Source organism: Lissotriton vulgaris, chromosome 1_1 (assembly GCF_964263255.1).
Source record: "Lissotriton vulgaris chromosome 1_1, aLisVul1.2, whole genome shotgun sequence".
NCBI classification, from domain to species: domain Eukaryota; kingdom Metazoa; phylum Chordata; class Amphibia; order Caudata; family Salamandridae; genus Lissotriton; species Lissotriton vulgaris.
The window spans coordinates 595256417-595273350 of record NC_141685.1 but is presented as its reverse complement, the minus strand read 5'-3'; the positions used below and the strand labels follow the sequence as shown (position 1 = coordinate 595273350).

The window sequence follows — 16934 nt, the reverse complement described above, 5'->3', positions numbered from 1 at the left end:
AGGCTCAGTACAGGCGCCGTTGATCGTGAGCCTGGCTTTTAGGTCCCTGTACAGGAGGCTGATGACTCGAGAGAACCTTTCCCCAAACCTAAACTTTCTCATGACAGCAGTCAACTAGGGCCAGTTGACTCGGTCAAAAACTTTGGTGGCGTCTAAGGTCAGGATACCCAGAGGAAGAGAGAAGGTTGAAGCGATGTCAATTGTGCCGATCAGATCATAAGTAAGATCTGCCAGCTGACGCCCCTGTATAAATCCCTTCCGATCGTCGCGTATTATTGAACCGATCTCGCTCCCCAGCCGCGTTGATAAGATGGCAGCGAAGATTTTATAGTCATCGTTTAGGAGCGAGATCGGATGATAAGACCCACAATCAGTCGGATCCTTTCCTGGTTTGGGTATCAAGACGATGGTTGCCTCCTTCCATGACTCAGGTGGTGCAGCGCCTTCCATAAAGATATCATTAAAGAGGGTCCTTAATGTTGGAATAATAGCGGGACCCAGCACCCGATACAACTCCCCTGGTAGGCCGTCTGGTCCTGCCGCCTTCCCTCGTTTTAGTCGATTAATGGCGTTACGGACTTCTAGCTCAGATATTTCTTTGTCCAGGCTGTCCCTTTGTTCTAATGAAAGAGAGGGCAATTCAATCTTATTTAACCAAGCCTCCCGGGCCATTACATCATCCGTGATCTCCTCCTTGTAAATATCCCTAAAAAATTCATGGAAGGCACTTCCAATTCCTAAGTTGAGGTTCTAGCGGTCACTTCCCCCCCCCCACCTTTATTTCCCTAATATATTTTTTGGCTTGGTCTGATTTAATTTTCCAGGCCAAAACCTTGCCTGCAGCCTCTCCATATTCAAAGTGTTGAAGCTTGCTAGCCTCCCACCTCTTAGCCACTCTACTTTGAAGTACGTTTTCTAAGTCTTCATTTAAGTCTTCCCACCTCTTTTGATCCGTAGGGGATGGAACGGTGGATCCACTCTTGTGATCTATAGTTGCTAATTCTTGCTCAATAATTGTAATTGCTTCTCTGTATTTCTTCACTCTATAAGAGGCTCGGTTGGTTATACATCCCCTTAAATAGGCTTTGAGTGTATCCCATACCGTAGCAATCTTGGCAGAATTTAGATTAAGTTCCAAGAACGAGGTGGACTCTGCAATGAGAAAACTAGACTCTTCCTCCTCTAGCAGAATTGTCCCATCAAACGACCAGGTAGTGTGTCTTGGCTGCTGAGAAAGGGTTAAGGTAAGAGAATAGCTGAGTGGTCTGATAGGTGCGATGGTAAATAAACCAGGTCCTTGACAGCGTCTTTGAGGATGTAACTGAAAAGAGCGTAGTCTATTCTAGATTTATGATTATATTTGAGGTTCCGAAAAGAAACCCCCAAGATGTTACCCGCTCTCTCCCTCCATACATCCGCAAGTCCCAAAGTTGTCATAATTGCTAACAAGGTTTGCCTGGAGTTGGAGTGCGTCACTGCTCTGGAGTTAGGGGACTTGTCTAAAGTTGGGTTTAGAACGAGATTAAAATCTCCTACCCATATCACCGGATCTTGGGAGGAGATCAGGTGGCTCTGGATTTTATTCAGGTGTACGAAAAGGTTGGCCCCGGTTTAACAAGATTTAAGTATATGCAACTCGTTAGCTGGGTCTGGGAGCTATCCAGGAAAAAGGTTCCAATAGGGAAGAACTGCCTTTTAGAAAAAGAATTGGTAGAGAAACAAGGGGGAAGAAAGGAGGTAGCACTATGGTATTGGACAATATTAGAGGAGGTAGACGGGGACTTCTCTCTTCCTGAGGAGTTGTGGGGCCAGAACATGAGTTTACGGGGTGACCTTTGTACCAGATCCTTCTCCCTTCTTTACAAAACGGTAAAACCAGCGTGGCTGAGGCGAAACCATCTGTACACAGCACATCGCGCCTATTTCTCGCCACTAAGGCTTTCCAAATTCCTGCCAGGAAAGTGTTGTAACAAATGCCTTCTCCCCGCAGACTCTGATATACACATGTTCATGGATTGTCCGCATCTAATTGATTTCTGGAACGAAGTTAAGGCCACCTTGGATTCAATCCTTAAAACATCAATCTCCATCACCCTGCCATTAATAATCTTTGGGTTGGAAGATACGGTATCTGGACCAGCAAAAACGTTTCTATTCTATGCAATCCTGCTTGCAAGAAGACAGATCTGTAAATACTGGGTTGACTCCAAGGCTCCATCCCATGCTGGCTGGTTAATGTCACTATACGATACATCAAAAGTGGACATGGCCAGAACCTGCAGTAAACGTAATCTTACATTTTGGAATCTGTTGGTGCAATGGAGATAACAATGATCATTTGAATAGCCCGGGTTTTTTTTTTCCCCCGGGTCCGATGATTATGCCTATATACTCCATGGACATGGTGGTGGCAGGGCGCAAATAGTTTGACAACCAACCTAGTCCAGCAGGCAAATACGTGCCTAAGTTGGAGCAAATAAAAATTCCTTGTAATTATCTTCCGCCAGTCTGGTATTTTTGTCCTAAACTTGGTAAGGAGAAGGTTCCACCCTGGTTCCTAATGGACACATACGGTGGTGGGCGCTTCTATTTCTCTTTTTGGAACAAGGGATGGCAAATGAGGACAAAAAAAAATGTTCCCACTGTTTATAACTGAAAACATGTCTAGGATTAGCAGATTTATGCAGATAATGATGCCCAAAGTGATTGAAGCAATACATTTCTTCATAATTCTAAGAACCCTGTAAATAATCATGTTCTGTAAAATTTGCTGACATTTCTAAATCTGACATCATATTATTAATATTTTCATAGTCTCAATCAATCATAAGAGAAAGTACTAGGTGATACAAAGTCACTTAAAGAGATCTTGAATTGATGTGGATATTTTAAGCGTTCAACCGGGCCATAGATTTCGTAATCAGTTTTGTCCCATGCTATACCACCAGGTATAGGATTTGCTGTGATGCTCACTGATGATAGTTCTCTTTTTTCGATGTGAGAAGATCTGTGTGGTTTCAGGACCGATTTGATGTTCTGACTTGCTGTGTCCATTGTACTATATTTTCCATCAATAAATCTACCCAAACTTAAAACCAAGATGAGCCATAGAAGGAGGAAAGGTACACCTAACACAATCCATAATTCAATCCATGGTGAAATCAGATATGTTTCTCCGAGTTTGCTAGTTTGTCTCCATGTTCACTTGGATCATCAGAAAAGTCATCGAAGTTGATAAAGTAGCCAGATGCAGTTCTGTCAATTGTTTGGATGGCATCAGGATTGTTATTAATCTTTGTAGTTGCTTCTTCCTTTTTCATATTAGCATAGTCCGAGGCTACATCATTGTAGGCAGGTGTTTCTTGACAAACTGTTGCAATTTGGGTTTCAAGAGGTACAAGTTCCATGGCATTGTTGCATAGTCCTTTTTTATTCACTGCAGGTTTATCAAAAGTGATTAGTCTTTCAGGTTGAACCTCTTGGATTGTAGCAAGATTTGGTCTTCTGCTATTTCTTGGGAGTCCACTGGGCCTACTACTTATGATTGGCCACATGATTGTGGTTTTACCAGGTCGATTGATACAACTTGGTTCTCCTTTTTACCAGCAAGGGGCGGTAGTACTACTGACCTTGTTCCGCTGACAGCTAAGACAGGTACTGCTTTTCTGTAGGAAGGCCCAAATTCCTTCTTCACTGCGATATTGTCTCTGACCAGATCCCCAATCTTTGGAATCCAGACAGGTCTTGCTGGGACAGGTGGTTTTTCTTCAGTGGTCTTTGGCTTTAGCTTTGTATTTTTAGACTCTTTCATGTTTCATTCAAGTCCTGTAAGACAGCCAAACGATCTTTGATATCAAAGGTTTTTTGTTTCACCACTGAAGTCTGACAATCGAGATCATGAATGATCATTCTAGTACCAAACAAAAGTTCGTACGGAGTGATGCCTCCTAGAGAATTTCTTTGCAGATTATTAAGACTACGTTGGACACTTATTAGATGTTTGACCCACCCGTCACCCGAACCTAATACCCTCGCTGTTATAGATTGCGTTATGTCATGGTTTTTTTCTCTCCACTACTGCATTTCCCTCGGGATGGAATGGACTAGAATACCGCAATGAAATGCCCATGCTGGCCATGGCCTCCTTGTAAGCCAGAGAGCTAAACGCAGGACCCTGGTCAGAATGTAGCATGCCAATTGCGTATGTGCCGATATAGACTTGCAAATCTTTTATAACAGTTCCGGCGTCAGCCGAGCGCTGGGGCCACATCCAAATGAATCTCATCCTAGTAGTTGTGGGACCACATACGTCCGTTGGGACGCCTGCGTGTAGACAGTCTAATGCTATCTAACAGAGGTGTCTGGGCTGGACTGACTGTGCTATTGTCAGTCTCCTGGTCCGGTTCCTGACTGCTATCTCTATTGCAGTCCTTACAATCCATTGCAAAGTTATAAACGTGCACGCTCATTCCCGGCCACCAGTATCTTGTTTGTAATTCTATGAGAGATTTCAGGATCTCTTGGTGCCTCAGACCCATTCCCATGTGTGCTTCTTGTATCAAGAAGATTCTCCGGTTCGTGTTTGGAATTACTCTATCCCCCACTCCAGGGATTTAAGCAAACGGAACGGAGTTTGCATCTATTATGTATGTATTTCCGAGTGGATAATTAAGCGGTAACGCCACATAGTTGCCTTTCAATGAGGCTTTTACTGCTAGTAGCGTTTCACCATCTATTTGTTTTTTCGTACGCTTTTTTGTAGCTACGGAAGCCGGTTGACCCGCTGCCACTGTGGCTCTGACAGCCAATGAATTCCCTGCAACGTGAACGCCATCCCGTTGAAGACTCTGCGTATGTATCACGTGAGTCTTTCGTAGTCTTTCTGCAAAAGAACTACTTGTTCCCATAGTTTTTTATGCTTTATTGTGGCACCTGTCTCATCTTTGTAACCGTTTTTTATCCAGGTATGCATGGAATTATTGTAAGACTGGACGCAGTAAAGCGAATCGCACACTATCAGTGTGGGGAATTCGCGATCGGCATTTTCAAGCACCATCTTAAAAGCCTGTAGTTCAGCTCGCTGAGCTGTACAGTCTACGAGTGATTGTGTTTTTGTGACCAGTGGTCTAAATTTTCCTTCATGCCAACGAGTCACGACCTTTAACAATCGTGCACCCAGCACTATAAATTTGTTTTTCCCCAATGTAGTGTTGTGAAAATCTGTCCATGTAGATTACACAGGGGTAATGTTCGAGTGGCAGAATTTCGATTGACAGAGGACATTCATTTTCATATTCCAGATATTCTAGTTTTTTCATTTTCGGATCAAATGCGTGTTTCACGTCTTCTGTTGCAAGAGAATTTTCCCATTGTATCCATTTTCGATCTAGGGCTTTAGCATTTAGAATGCCTGGTCTTGTTACTGCTTCAAGGGCTGATACTGCTGTTAGTACAGATATGCTCTTCACTTGGGCTAGGGCTTTTTCTTTTGCTACAGCAGTTTGAACCGCAGTTGGAATTTTTTCAGTAGAACTGAATTTCATTTCAGCTTTTGTGTACAAGTGTGATTTGTAAGCTATTGGTACCGTTTCTCCCTCATTCGAGGTCAGGTATGTGAATCTGCATCTTCCTGGGATGATTCGGATTACAAGGTTGCGTTTGTTTGCGCGTGTTTGCAGTTTTGTTTTAGTTAACATGTAATGATCGTAAAATTTCTGTGTGTTTCTGAGTACAATTCATTGGTTTAAAATCAGGTTTTATTAGTTCATAGAGAGGTTTAACCCTCTCTGCATAATTTAGAATGTATGTTCTTCCAAAATTCAGGAAACCTAGAATTGATTGTACGTTTTTCAGCGTTTTTGGAGCTTGCAGTGCTGCACACTTCTCTAAGAAGTTGTCTGCTAGGCTTTTGCCTTCACTCGATAACTCATATCCTAAAAATACGACTGTTAAGTGGGCAATTCGTGACTTTTTAAAGTTGAATTTGTACCCTTCAGATGAGAAACCAAGTATGATGGTGTTCATTCTTTTCAAGTGTGTCTCCAGGTCATCGTCTGTAAGATAGATGTCGTTGACATAAGATAATGCCTCATCATCATACATTTGTAGTAACTCTGTTACCCTGGCTGAAAATAATCCTGGGCTGTTCTTGAATCCCTGTGGGAGACGACAAAATTGTTTTGGGTCCCCATGCTGGAGAAAGCGGTCAAATATCTGATTTCAGGTGCTATGTTTCGACAGAAGAAACCATTTGAAATATCTAATTTTGTTTTATATTTTTTGCGAACGATATTATTCATTAGTGCTGCACTGTGTGAGTTTTGTACTGCAAAAGTTTTACAACAGGAGTTTAGGTGTCTGTAGTCCAAAACTAGACTATATTGTCTGGTTTGGAGACAGGAAACAAAGGATTGTTCATTTGTGAGGTGCATGTTTCAATCACCCCCTGATATTCAAGTTGATCTAAGATTTCTCTGACTTGTTTTTTAGCTTCTTGCTTAACAGGATACTGCCTCTCCTCTGTGAAGTAGATTGATTTTTTAACTGGTTTTATGGTGAGGAGAATCCACATCCCATCCTACATGATTTTTATATAATGCAGGGTCTTGGGCCACTGCCCATTTCCTAGCAAATGTGTATTTTTTAAGAATTGGAATGTGATTTGAGAAGGCAGGCATAATCATTTCTTCGCCATGTGGGCACTCCCTGACAAACTCTGGTGGCCAGTCTTTCTCTGCTAGAAGGATATCATAACCTTTAGATAGATTCTCCCAGAAGAGACGTTTTATTTTCCTAGTTTTATCTCCCTCTATAAATAATGTTATTTCATATAGTTTATGGGGCACGCTAACTCTGGTGTCTAGAACCGGCCATGTGGCTCCTGGTCTACCTAGTGGACCGAGCCTGGTAATGTGATTTTGATGTTTTAGGGCGCCAATAAACCAGAGCAGGTGCTCTTGGTATGTTAGTGGAATTTCAACGTCCTCGAAAGGGGCATATTCCTCTGGAGATTCCTCTATTTTGTAGTAGTGGAACTTGTGTGTCAAAGCATGTGCTTCTGGAAAATGTATCCAGGAATAGAATACCTCTGTCTGCCGATATTCATGGGCCTCTACCACAAATATGACTGTACCACCTCTTGATGATACCCCATTTTCTATAAGTTTTATAGTTATAGTTTTTCTTACATTGACCGGGATGATTATAGCATTCGGGTCGTCATTTTGGATAATTGTGTCATCCACTAAGAGTTGAGCTGCCAAAGCATCTCTTTCTTCGTCACTTTCCGGCATTTTTGTTGACAGAAAGTTTGTAGAGCGAGTTTCAAGGAAACAAAGATTAGGTGCACAATAGTTTGGAAGACTGTATCCTTCAACGTTGACTAAACTAAAAACTAATACATAGGAATCTCTTCCTACTAAGTTTTGGCGGATATTAACCTGTTACCCACTCTAGACGTCTATTGGAGTTTTTACCGGAAAAGGGATCTGTGTGAAAAGCACGACTGAGTTACTCTAGTATCTTGCGTTTGATTATCGCCTTACCAAACGTTGGGCCCCATGTAGTGTAGATTGATGCTGATTGGCTGGGGTATAACTTCGGTCCCTTCTTTAATAATGACTATAATAGGTTATTAAACTTAGAGATCTAGGTCTTTCTAGTCTATACCTATCAGTGTACTATGACAAATTTTATGTCTACTACTACTACTACAACTACTACTACTATTTTAAGTACTGGGGACTCCCATCATGACGACAAGGAATGATTCAAGCATGTGAAATTATGAAAGTTCCAATACTGGAGTAACCTCCAAATCTTGTTAGGGGTATACACATTTGCACCGGTGAGGGAGAGGGTAATGGCAGAGTGGTCAGTGATTAGCCTTGTCAGAATGTCTGTCTGGTCTATCAGATGGACATGGGGTTTGGAAATCAATAAATAGTGCATTCTGGAGTAAGTATTAAGAGGGATAAAAAAAAGGTATAATCTCTAGTGTCCAGGTGTTGTAGTCTCCAAGTGTCAAGTAGGCCAAATAACCGCCAAAGATTACAAGATCCCCACTTGGAGTTTGGCTCAGGGGGAAGGTCAAGGAGCCCCAGAAATCGGGGTGATCAGTATTTGGACCATATACATTGAGAACGTGAAAGTGGCAGAAATATTTTACGAATTTTTAAAGAACCCATCTTCCATTGTCATACACCAAGAGTGATATTGTGGATAGGCCTGAATTATTGGAAAGCAAGATGGCAAACATACCCCTCTTGTGTTCCATAGAGGAGCAGAGGATGTCTGCAATCCAACTCCTCCCAAAACCTTCAAGTGCCTCATGATTAGTTTTTGTTTCTTGTAGTCAAATTATGTCAGGTTTCAAGTTAAAGAGGCAATTTTCCTTTTATTTGCCTTTGAGTGGGTGGATAAGCCCTTTGATGTTAAAAGAGACATATTTTTTAAGTTACTTTCTAGTGGGGAAATATTCATGGCGTGGAGGGGAGGCCATGGCTGTGTAAATAAGGGGAAAAGTCTGTAGAGTGAGCGGACTGTGATGTGAAGAGAAATGCCTCTAAATAAGGACACACCCCAGGGCTTTCTAGCAAGTTGGAGCAGTCAGTGAAGATAAAGCAAAGAAGGAAAGTCCTATAGAGCACCAACCGGGGATATTTAGGAGTGACTCCCTGAGAAAGGAGCGCGGATCTCCAAGCTAGGGACATTGATCAGGAGGGGAGTCTGGAAGAAGAGCTGCAAAAAACGGTATGTACAAAGTGGTGCACGTGACGTACCGAAAGGATATGCATGGTTTAGACGTAGACCTACAGGTAAGGATAAAAAAGTAAATGAATATTAGGTGACAAAAACATTGGGAGAAAAAAAAATCAAAGATTTCTAGTGTAAGTACAGGGGCTCTAACCCCATGATTTTAGACACTGTGAACTTGTAATCAGACACTGCTGGCTCTATAGGCTGCACAGTGCGAGAAGGAACTGTTATGCTACCAGGAAGGACTGCCATTGGACTGATTTCCTTGTTGTGCTGACCTGGGGCCTGCTGGGCCACAAGAAGGGCTGCTACTTTGCTTCAAGGACACGGATGTGCTCTACTACTGCTTGTTCCCTGCTCTTGTGCTCCTTGATTGTTCTCCAAGGACTGGGTGGTGTGCCACTCCCCGTTTGGCTACAAGTTCTACTTCCAGCATGTGGGGAGCTGTGCTGGAGTGCTCCTTCATCCTCATGCCAGCACATGGATAGCGCTTCATTCTTTCTGTGCATGCAGGGCATGATGTCAGAAACTAGCATGTGGTAAGCGCTGTTCTGGTTCTTAAAGGTATTCAGGGCTCTGCTTCAGGCAAAACAAGCTCAATCTCTGAGAGGAGTACATGAAGGGAGGTCCCCAGTGTCGCAAAGACTACCCTGTGCAAGGAGGTGTGTGGTACATCCTTGTTGAGAGCCCGGACCCACCACCAAGTTTGCCTCCCCCAACAGTGAACGTTTGGGCCTGGAGAGGCTTTGCGCTGCAGTTTCCCTGACTGGTGCAGCTCATTAGCTGCTGTGCTTTGTGTAAGGGAGATGGAGCGTGCCTAAGACTGCCTCCAGTTGGGAAGTCTCCCCAAGGTAAGGTGGCTGAGATTGGAGACCCGCAGGGTACCGTGGGATCACTGGGACTTGTGCAGCGACTCCAGGCTGTTGCTTTCACCTGGCTGGAATGATCCAGGACTCGTCCGAGCTTGAGGTAGTTATCCATTCTGAATTCCCTGCACAGAGGGCTGAGTTTTGGCGGCTGCACCGCATGCTCGTGGGTATCTGACTTTGGCGATTCTGCATGCTGGGGACTAAGCAAGGTCTATCTGCCAATGTGGGAAGTGTGTGTGTCTCCCCCCTCTCCTTGCAGCATGCCTTTGGTGGCATTCATGATTCAGCTGGCAGGTTGGGAACCAATCCTCATTGGAGGTCCCAATCCTATTGAGGTTACCAACCACCATAATATCGCTAGATGGAGCGCAGAGGCTCCTGCACCTTACTGGGAAGCCCTAATGTACTGCATAATGTGTAGTAGGAGGGCAGGTACACTGTATCCTATGCTCTGATGGTGATTTTGAGTAATCTATGTAATGCCAGTGATATTTGGTGATTTATGTTGCATTACATGCCCTGATGTGATGATTTATATCATGTTTTGCCTTATATTGAGCGGATAACGAATACTCACTTAGGAGCTGCATAGTATGCACTGTAATGTTGTCTTTTATGATGTTTTGCAAAAAACAGTAATTCTTTAATTGCACGCATTGTGAGGGTTTTTGACAATTGCCTACTTGGCAAAGTAATCACTGTTTTATATTGGTTTGGTCTCTGGCTTATGTATAATATATTTTAAAATGTTATATATCATTGTGTGAATTTATTGTGTTACTGGTGTGAGTGTGTTGCGAAACATTGCCTTTGCAATAATCCTGACTGCTCTGGTCTAGCTACCAAGGGGGTGAGCATGGGTTATCTTGGGTGTGTAACTCCCTTACCCTGACTAGAGTGGCGGGTTCTGCCTGGCTTTAGTGAATGCCCTAGCCAACCAAAAACCCAATTTCTAACACTTGGTAATATGCTGACAGATAGCAGGGAGACCCAACTTTATGACCACGATAGTGGAAGTAAAACAATCCAAAGAGGCTATTCTGCCCCAAGTGTATGTAGATTACTTTTGCCAGACAAGTCCACAGAACAGCAGATGGGCAGGAAATTAAAAAGAACACAGCATTAACAGCTGTAGCCCACCACTTTTAAACTAATTTATCATAACGACAAGAAAAAAATGTACCAGTTAACCACCATTTAACTCTGGTAAATCTATTTGTTAAGAATCACACAATAATATGTGAAATAACAAACCTTGAATAAAGGCTTCCATGAGAGATCTAAGTATTTGAAAGTCGTAGGCACACCTTGAGGATTCTCAAGCTGCTTGTCTTCAATTTTTCTCCTTTCTTGATGTGACTTTGCAGCAGGTTTTGATGGTCGTATATCCCAAAACAATATTGAGCTGAAAAAAAGAGACAGTTATAAGCAAACAAGAATGAATCTGGCATACAAAACTAGTAAACGCATTAAATTGCACTTCTATTGTACCAAGAGTATTAAAGCTGATGAAATAAATGAAGCTTATGAGTACGAATGTTGCGACCCTGTGTACCATAAGGTAGTGTCTGCATGTATCCATAGCGTGGCACCAGGGTGGCATGAAATTAATTGCATCCTTGGTGTGGGGTGTACCTAGAGGAGTGATGGAGAATGCTGTTTCCTGCATGACCACACCTAGGCATGGATCCACTGGTGGACATTGCAAAGGTGCTCCTAATGCGTTCCACTTTCCTGATGCACCAATGTGCGGGGTCGTTGTTGGACCCGGCCTTTTTTGCAGGTTGTCCCAAACTTTTTTGCCTTCTTCCTCCTATTTTTCTGAACTTCTTTTTTGTTGGCTTTGCGACTCTGGCCACTTTACCACTGCTAATCAGCACTATATTGCATATGCTCTCTCCTCTGAAACATGGTGTGGTTGGGTTACACCTGCGTGGCATATCTAATTTACTTGTAATTCCCTTGTACAGTGGTAATCCATATACTCAGGGCCTGTAAGTTAAATACTACTAGTGTGCCCGCAAAACTGCTTGCACCACCCACTGGTGTAGACTTTCAAACCTCTCTCAGGCTTGCCACTGCAGGGCCTGCGTGCACAGTTTACTGCAACATTAACTTGCCATTTAAAACCAGTTGCCAAGACTTAAAGTCCCCTTTTACTACACATAGGTCACCCCTAAGGTAGGCCATAGGTAGCCTTATGGGCAGGGTGCTGTGTAAGTAAAAGGTAGGACATGTGCCTTTATGTGTGTCATGTCATGATTAAGCATGGGCGAATTTTGCGAATCTGGCGTTCGCAAATTTGCGTATTTGCGAACTCGCAATCCGCCAAATCCGCGAATTATCGCGAATTTGCGGATTTTTTTTTGTGTTCGCAAGGGTTTCTGCCAGTTCGCGAGGGTTTTGTACCAGTTCGCAATTGTGAACTTACTTGTCGGCTCGCAACGGTCGCGACTATGTTGTTTCTACGTCTGGTTCATCATCACAGGTTCCCAGCACCCTCTGTTTCACCACTGCCACCCTCTGTTTCACCCATGCCACCCTCTGGTACATCAATGCCACCCTCTGGTTCATCATCACTGTAGATTATGGGGGGAAAAAGCAAGCACACCTGCCCTGCTTCAACTGACATGAATTAATTTGGGGTTGATTTATTAATGTGTCACTGTTTTAAAATTCCAGTCAGGCACCTGCTTCCTTATCTGTAATTTGCTTTCTGTTGCAGTGCAATTTTTTTTTCCAGGACCTTTGTGGCCTACTTTTAGCTATTCTATGAGCCTGCTGTGAGGGTCAGAGCAGGGTCATAGAATTGTTGCAACTAGCAACTGAACTCTGGAGGGGCCCCAGTCAGGAAGAACTACAGGGAATGGTTACAATTACTAATGATGAGTTTGAACTTTTGCACCTGCTGAGTGCTTTCAGTTTTGCAAAAGTCGTTTTTCTGCAGAACAGCAACTGTAATGCCCCAAACAAACATAGGCAACTGAACTCTGGAGGGGCCCCTCAGGAAGTACTACAGGGAATGGTTACTAATGATGAGTGAACTTTTGCACCTGCTGAGTGCTTTCAGTTTTGCAAAACTCGTTTTTGTGCAGAACAGCAACTGTAATGCCCCAAACAAACTTACTTGTGAAAGTTGATTTCTAATCCAAAAGTGATCCAAAGAAAGTCAAAAGGCCTCAAATCCAAAAAAAGTGCAGGCAAATGTCAACCTGATGAGTTATTCTGATAAAAATCATCATTTTCAGAAGGTCTATGCTGCTTGCTAGTGGATTTCTTGTGCAGAATTACAAATTTTGTAATTTCGCGAGTGCGAGATTGTTGCTGCCTGCCGCACCTACATGTTCGCAATTGTGAACTCTCGCGATGCGTCGCCAAACTCCCGTGGGATCCCGCAGCAAGACCCAAAATGGCGCAGCACTCGCAAAATATCGAGAAAAACAACTCGGCAAACGCTGAATGACGGTAAGTGAACGCCGCACGCCGCAAAATTGTATCACTAAGAAAAAATTCCGCTGCGTGCGAAAATCCGCAAAATCCGCGAGCGGAATGGATTTTCCGCCCATGCTTAGTCATGATAGTGACAAACAGCCTATTTTGGTTCTCACTACTGGGAGTACTCCACTCATAGTCTAGCATTGGGAATTCCCTTATATACACTGAAGTGGAAATTCCTGATCTGAAAGGAGTAGTGTTACCAAGATTGGTAAGTTTAGAATTATAGTGGTAAATCCTGCTTACTGGTGTACTTGGATTTTACATCACCATTTTAGAAAGGCCAGTTTTAGAAAGAATGCTTATGACTTTTTGCTTTGCAGCGTGACTCCAATCCACGTCTGGGCTTGGGTGACAGCTACACTTTGTGCTTACTTTCCAGACAGCCATCACACAGGAAGGGTTGGGTGATAGAGGGTTACATCTACATATTGATGGTCATCTTGGACTTGGAGAAAGAGGGACGTTCACACTTTTCATCTATATAGGCTGTGTCCTGCCCTCAGACAAAGGACTGATTTACCCCCTACTTATGTCTGCAGCCAGTTCTCGGTTGAAAAGAATTGTTGCGCACTTCTGAGGTTTTTTAAGTCACCCCCTACATCAAAGACATTCCGAGTATAAGTACAGGGTCTCTAACCCCATGTCATTAGAGCACTTATGGATCTGGAACCATTTAAAGGACTCATATAGACTGCCTTTCTGTTGTTTCCCAGCTGCCTGCTAATGGCTGGGTGGCCTAAAGGATTCACTGGATTGTTTTTCTGTTTGTTGCCTTGCTGCCAGCTGTTCTCTGACTCTGTACTACCAGAGGCACTTGTAATTAGACGCTGCTGGCTCTACAATCTGTCCATTGCCAAAAGGGCTGCTGTGCTGCCAGGATGGATCGTCATTCTGCAATTAACCTGAATATGCTGGCTTGCTTCCTCCTTGTGTGCTCCACTAAGTGTTCTCTAAGGGATTGTTGGCTTGCCCCAGGTTCAGGAGGTCTGACTCTCAAGCTCATCAAAGACCTCACGTTTCCCTACTGACGTTGGATTCTGCCGCTCGAGAATCTCAAAGTGGAAGCTGACAAGGATCAGCTTTTAAAAATCTGAACACCCATTATATTCCACAAGGAGATCAGGCTTCCCTGTTCTGCTTGTAGACTTAGTGCTCTGTTGAGTCCCAACCAGTGCTGCCTAGAGAAGGTTAAAACTGCCTGACAGGACTGGTGCTGATCAACATCGCTGCCCCAGCAGCGAATGCAGGACCTCTCAGTACGAGGACACAACAATGTGTTGTGAGGGGGATCAGGGGAGTGCTTGAAGATACACGGGTCATCAGCAGTCTCAACTCACCTGAGCCACGTGGCGCAGCCCATTCTAACCGCCACTGTACCAATCAACCTCCTTCGACAACCCAGACTCCGGTCCCAAGGGCAGCCACCAAAACTCCTGCTGCCTGGGACTGAGATGCTGTAGGCCCTTTTGGCTCAATGAGCCTTCACCATTAAGGTACAAGGATAGCCCAAAGCCCTGCTCCCGACACCCTCGAATTCCTCAGATGGCTGAGTGCTGTCTATGGACTGGTTGGGAAGGGCCCTGCACCAACTATATGCTGTAAGAGGTGTGGGGGGGCAGTGTGTTGATCAGCTTCCCCACTCCCAGAGCTTCTTCGCGGATCCTCAACCGGGATCATCCTCCAGGGCACTATAAAGTTATTGTAAGGGCTCTAAAAGAAGCACATGTGCTTCTAGGCCCGACATGTACTCTGTGCGTATGTTGGGATACTTGTACCTTGGATAAGTCACCAATCATTTATGTGATTGGCCTTGTTTTGAGCTGGTGTCCTTCAGTAGAAGAAGAACTCTCGATGTGCATATCTGGAAAATAATGTAATTGTTACAATATTACTGCAATGGTAGAGATTTGCTCTGACCATGCCTTACCTGCACTGATGATATGATTTCTATTGTTGTGACTTCGTGTTCGGCAAGACAGAGCGTATTATTTTGACATGTGCATATTTTGACAAGCGTACACTGTATTTACGTAGTTTTAGCCTTGCTAACCAGTACTAGCTGAGACTGCCATGTGTGCATATGCTTCTAAAGTGATAAGCATCTACAAACAAATTGGATAATTTGTAAAGTTTTATCATTCATGTTGTTTTGGTCTTATGGTATTTACAATAAATATATTTTTATATAATCCTGTGCGGAGTCTCTTTCGTGGTGCATTCATTCCGATATTGTATGATTATGTTGCACAAACACTTTACACATTGCCTCTGATGATAAGCCTGACTGCTGTGCGCTAAGCTACCAGAGGGTGAGCACAGGTTATCTTTGGTATGCAACTTACTTGCCCTGACTAGAGTGGTGGGTTCTGCCTGGCTTAGGTGCATACCCTAGCCAACCAGAAACCTAATTTCTAACAGTTGTCCAGACACTTTCAGAACGCTACTTCTGCTATACATAGTGGAGGAAGCAATGAGTGCCTCTACGGTAACCATTATGGCATATGTAGGCCATTGAGAAGGTGTTGTCACTCTCAACTTATCTATTTCTTTTTTTTTTATTTATGCACTATGTGATTACCCAAAGACTGGAGAGAAAGCCTCACTCAAAACTCAACCAGGTGCAAACCCACTAGTTAGTAACCATGCTGAGAGCCTACAGGCTGGAAGAGTGTAGCTTCTTCACTGTATTGTAATAATGTAATTTGGAAGAAAAGAATTTAGGTCCAAGTTGGTAGTATGCCTTCAACAAAAAAAACTACATTGGGCCTCATTGCGAGAATGCGGATTATAGCACCATTGGATAAAAATCTGTCACCGAGGTTTTCACGATTTATCGGCTGCACTTAAAACCACACATCTAGGCAATACCAGGCCTTGTCCTTTTCTTAAATTCTACCAGGTTTGACCTGTCTAAATTTAACGAAGATCTATATCCCACCATGTAAATACTGGATACTTTAATCATCACACCAATTGTAATTGCGATCTGACTACATTTTACCAGGCTCCGTGAAGTTAAGCTCATATCAATCAAAGCATTTATATAGCGCACTACTCACCCAGAGGGTCTCAAGGCGCTAGGGGAGGGGGGTCCGCTACTGCTCGAACAGCCAGGTCTTGAGTTGCTTCCTGAAGGCTAGGTGGTCCTGGGTCAGGCAGAGGTGGGTCGGGAGGGAGTTCCATGTCTTGGCGGCGAGGTAGGAGAAGGACCGTCCCCCTGTGGTGGCTCTTCGGATGCGGGGGACGGTGGCGAGGGCGTGGCCGGTCGATCGAAGCTGGCGTTTGGGAGCGTAGAAGTTGAGGCGGCTGTTGAGGTATCCTGGTCCTTGGTTGTGTAGGGCTTTGTGTGCGTGGGTGAGGAGTCGGAAGGTGATTCTTTTGGTGACCGGGAGCCAGTGCAGGTCTCTCAGGTGTCCGGAGATGTGGCTGCGGCGGGGGATGTCCAGGATGAGTCGTGCTGAGGCGTTCTGGATCCGCTGAAGTCTTTTCTGGAGTTTGGCGGTGGTGCCGGCGTAGAGGGAGTTGCCGTAGTCCAGACGGCTGGTGACGAGGGCCTGGGTGACCGTCTTCCTGGTCTCGGTGGGGATCCACCGGAAGATCTTTCGTTGCATGCGCAGGATGTTGAAGCACGAAGAGGAGACGGCGTTGACTTGTCTGGTCATGGAGAGGGTGGAGTCCAGGATGAAGCCCAGGTTGCGTGCGTGGTCTGTTGGTTTGGGTGCGCTGCCTAGGGCGGGGGGCCACCAGGAGTCATCCCAGGTGGAGGGTGAGGATCCCAGGATGAGGACTTCCGTCTTGTCCGAGTTCAGT

At 44.2% G+C, this 16934-nt stretch overlaps 1 protein-coding gene across 1 annotated transcript in view; it reads right to left on the bottom strand.

The window, feature by feature from the left end:
• DNAI3 (dynein axonemal intermediate chain 3) overlaps positions 1-16934 on the bottom strand; it is a 1122635-nt gene that overhangs the window by 554091 nt on the left and 551610 nt on the right. Inside the window, exon 15 of the mRNA XM_086954055.1 lies at positions 10881-11031. Within this exon, the coding sequence (XP_086810181.1) occupies positions 10881-11031 (151 nt within the window). The remainder of the gene's footprint in view (positions 1-10880; positions 11032-16934) is intronic.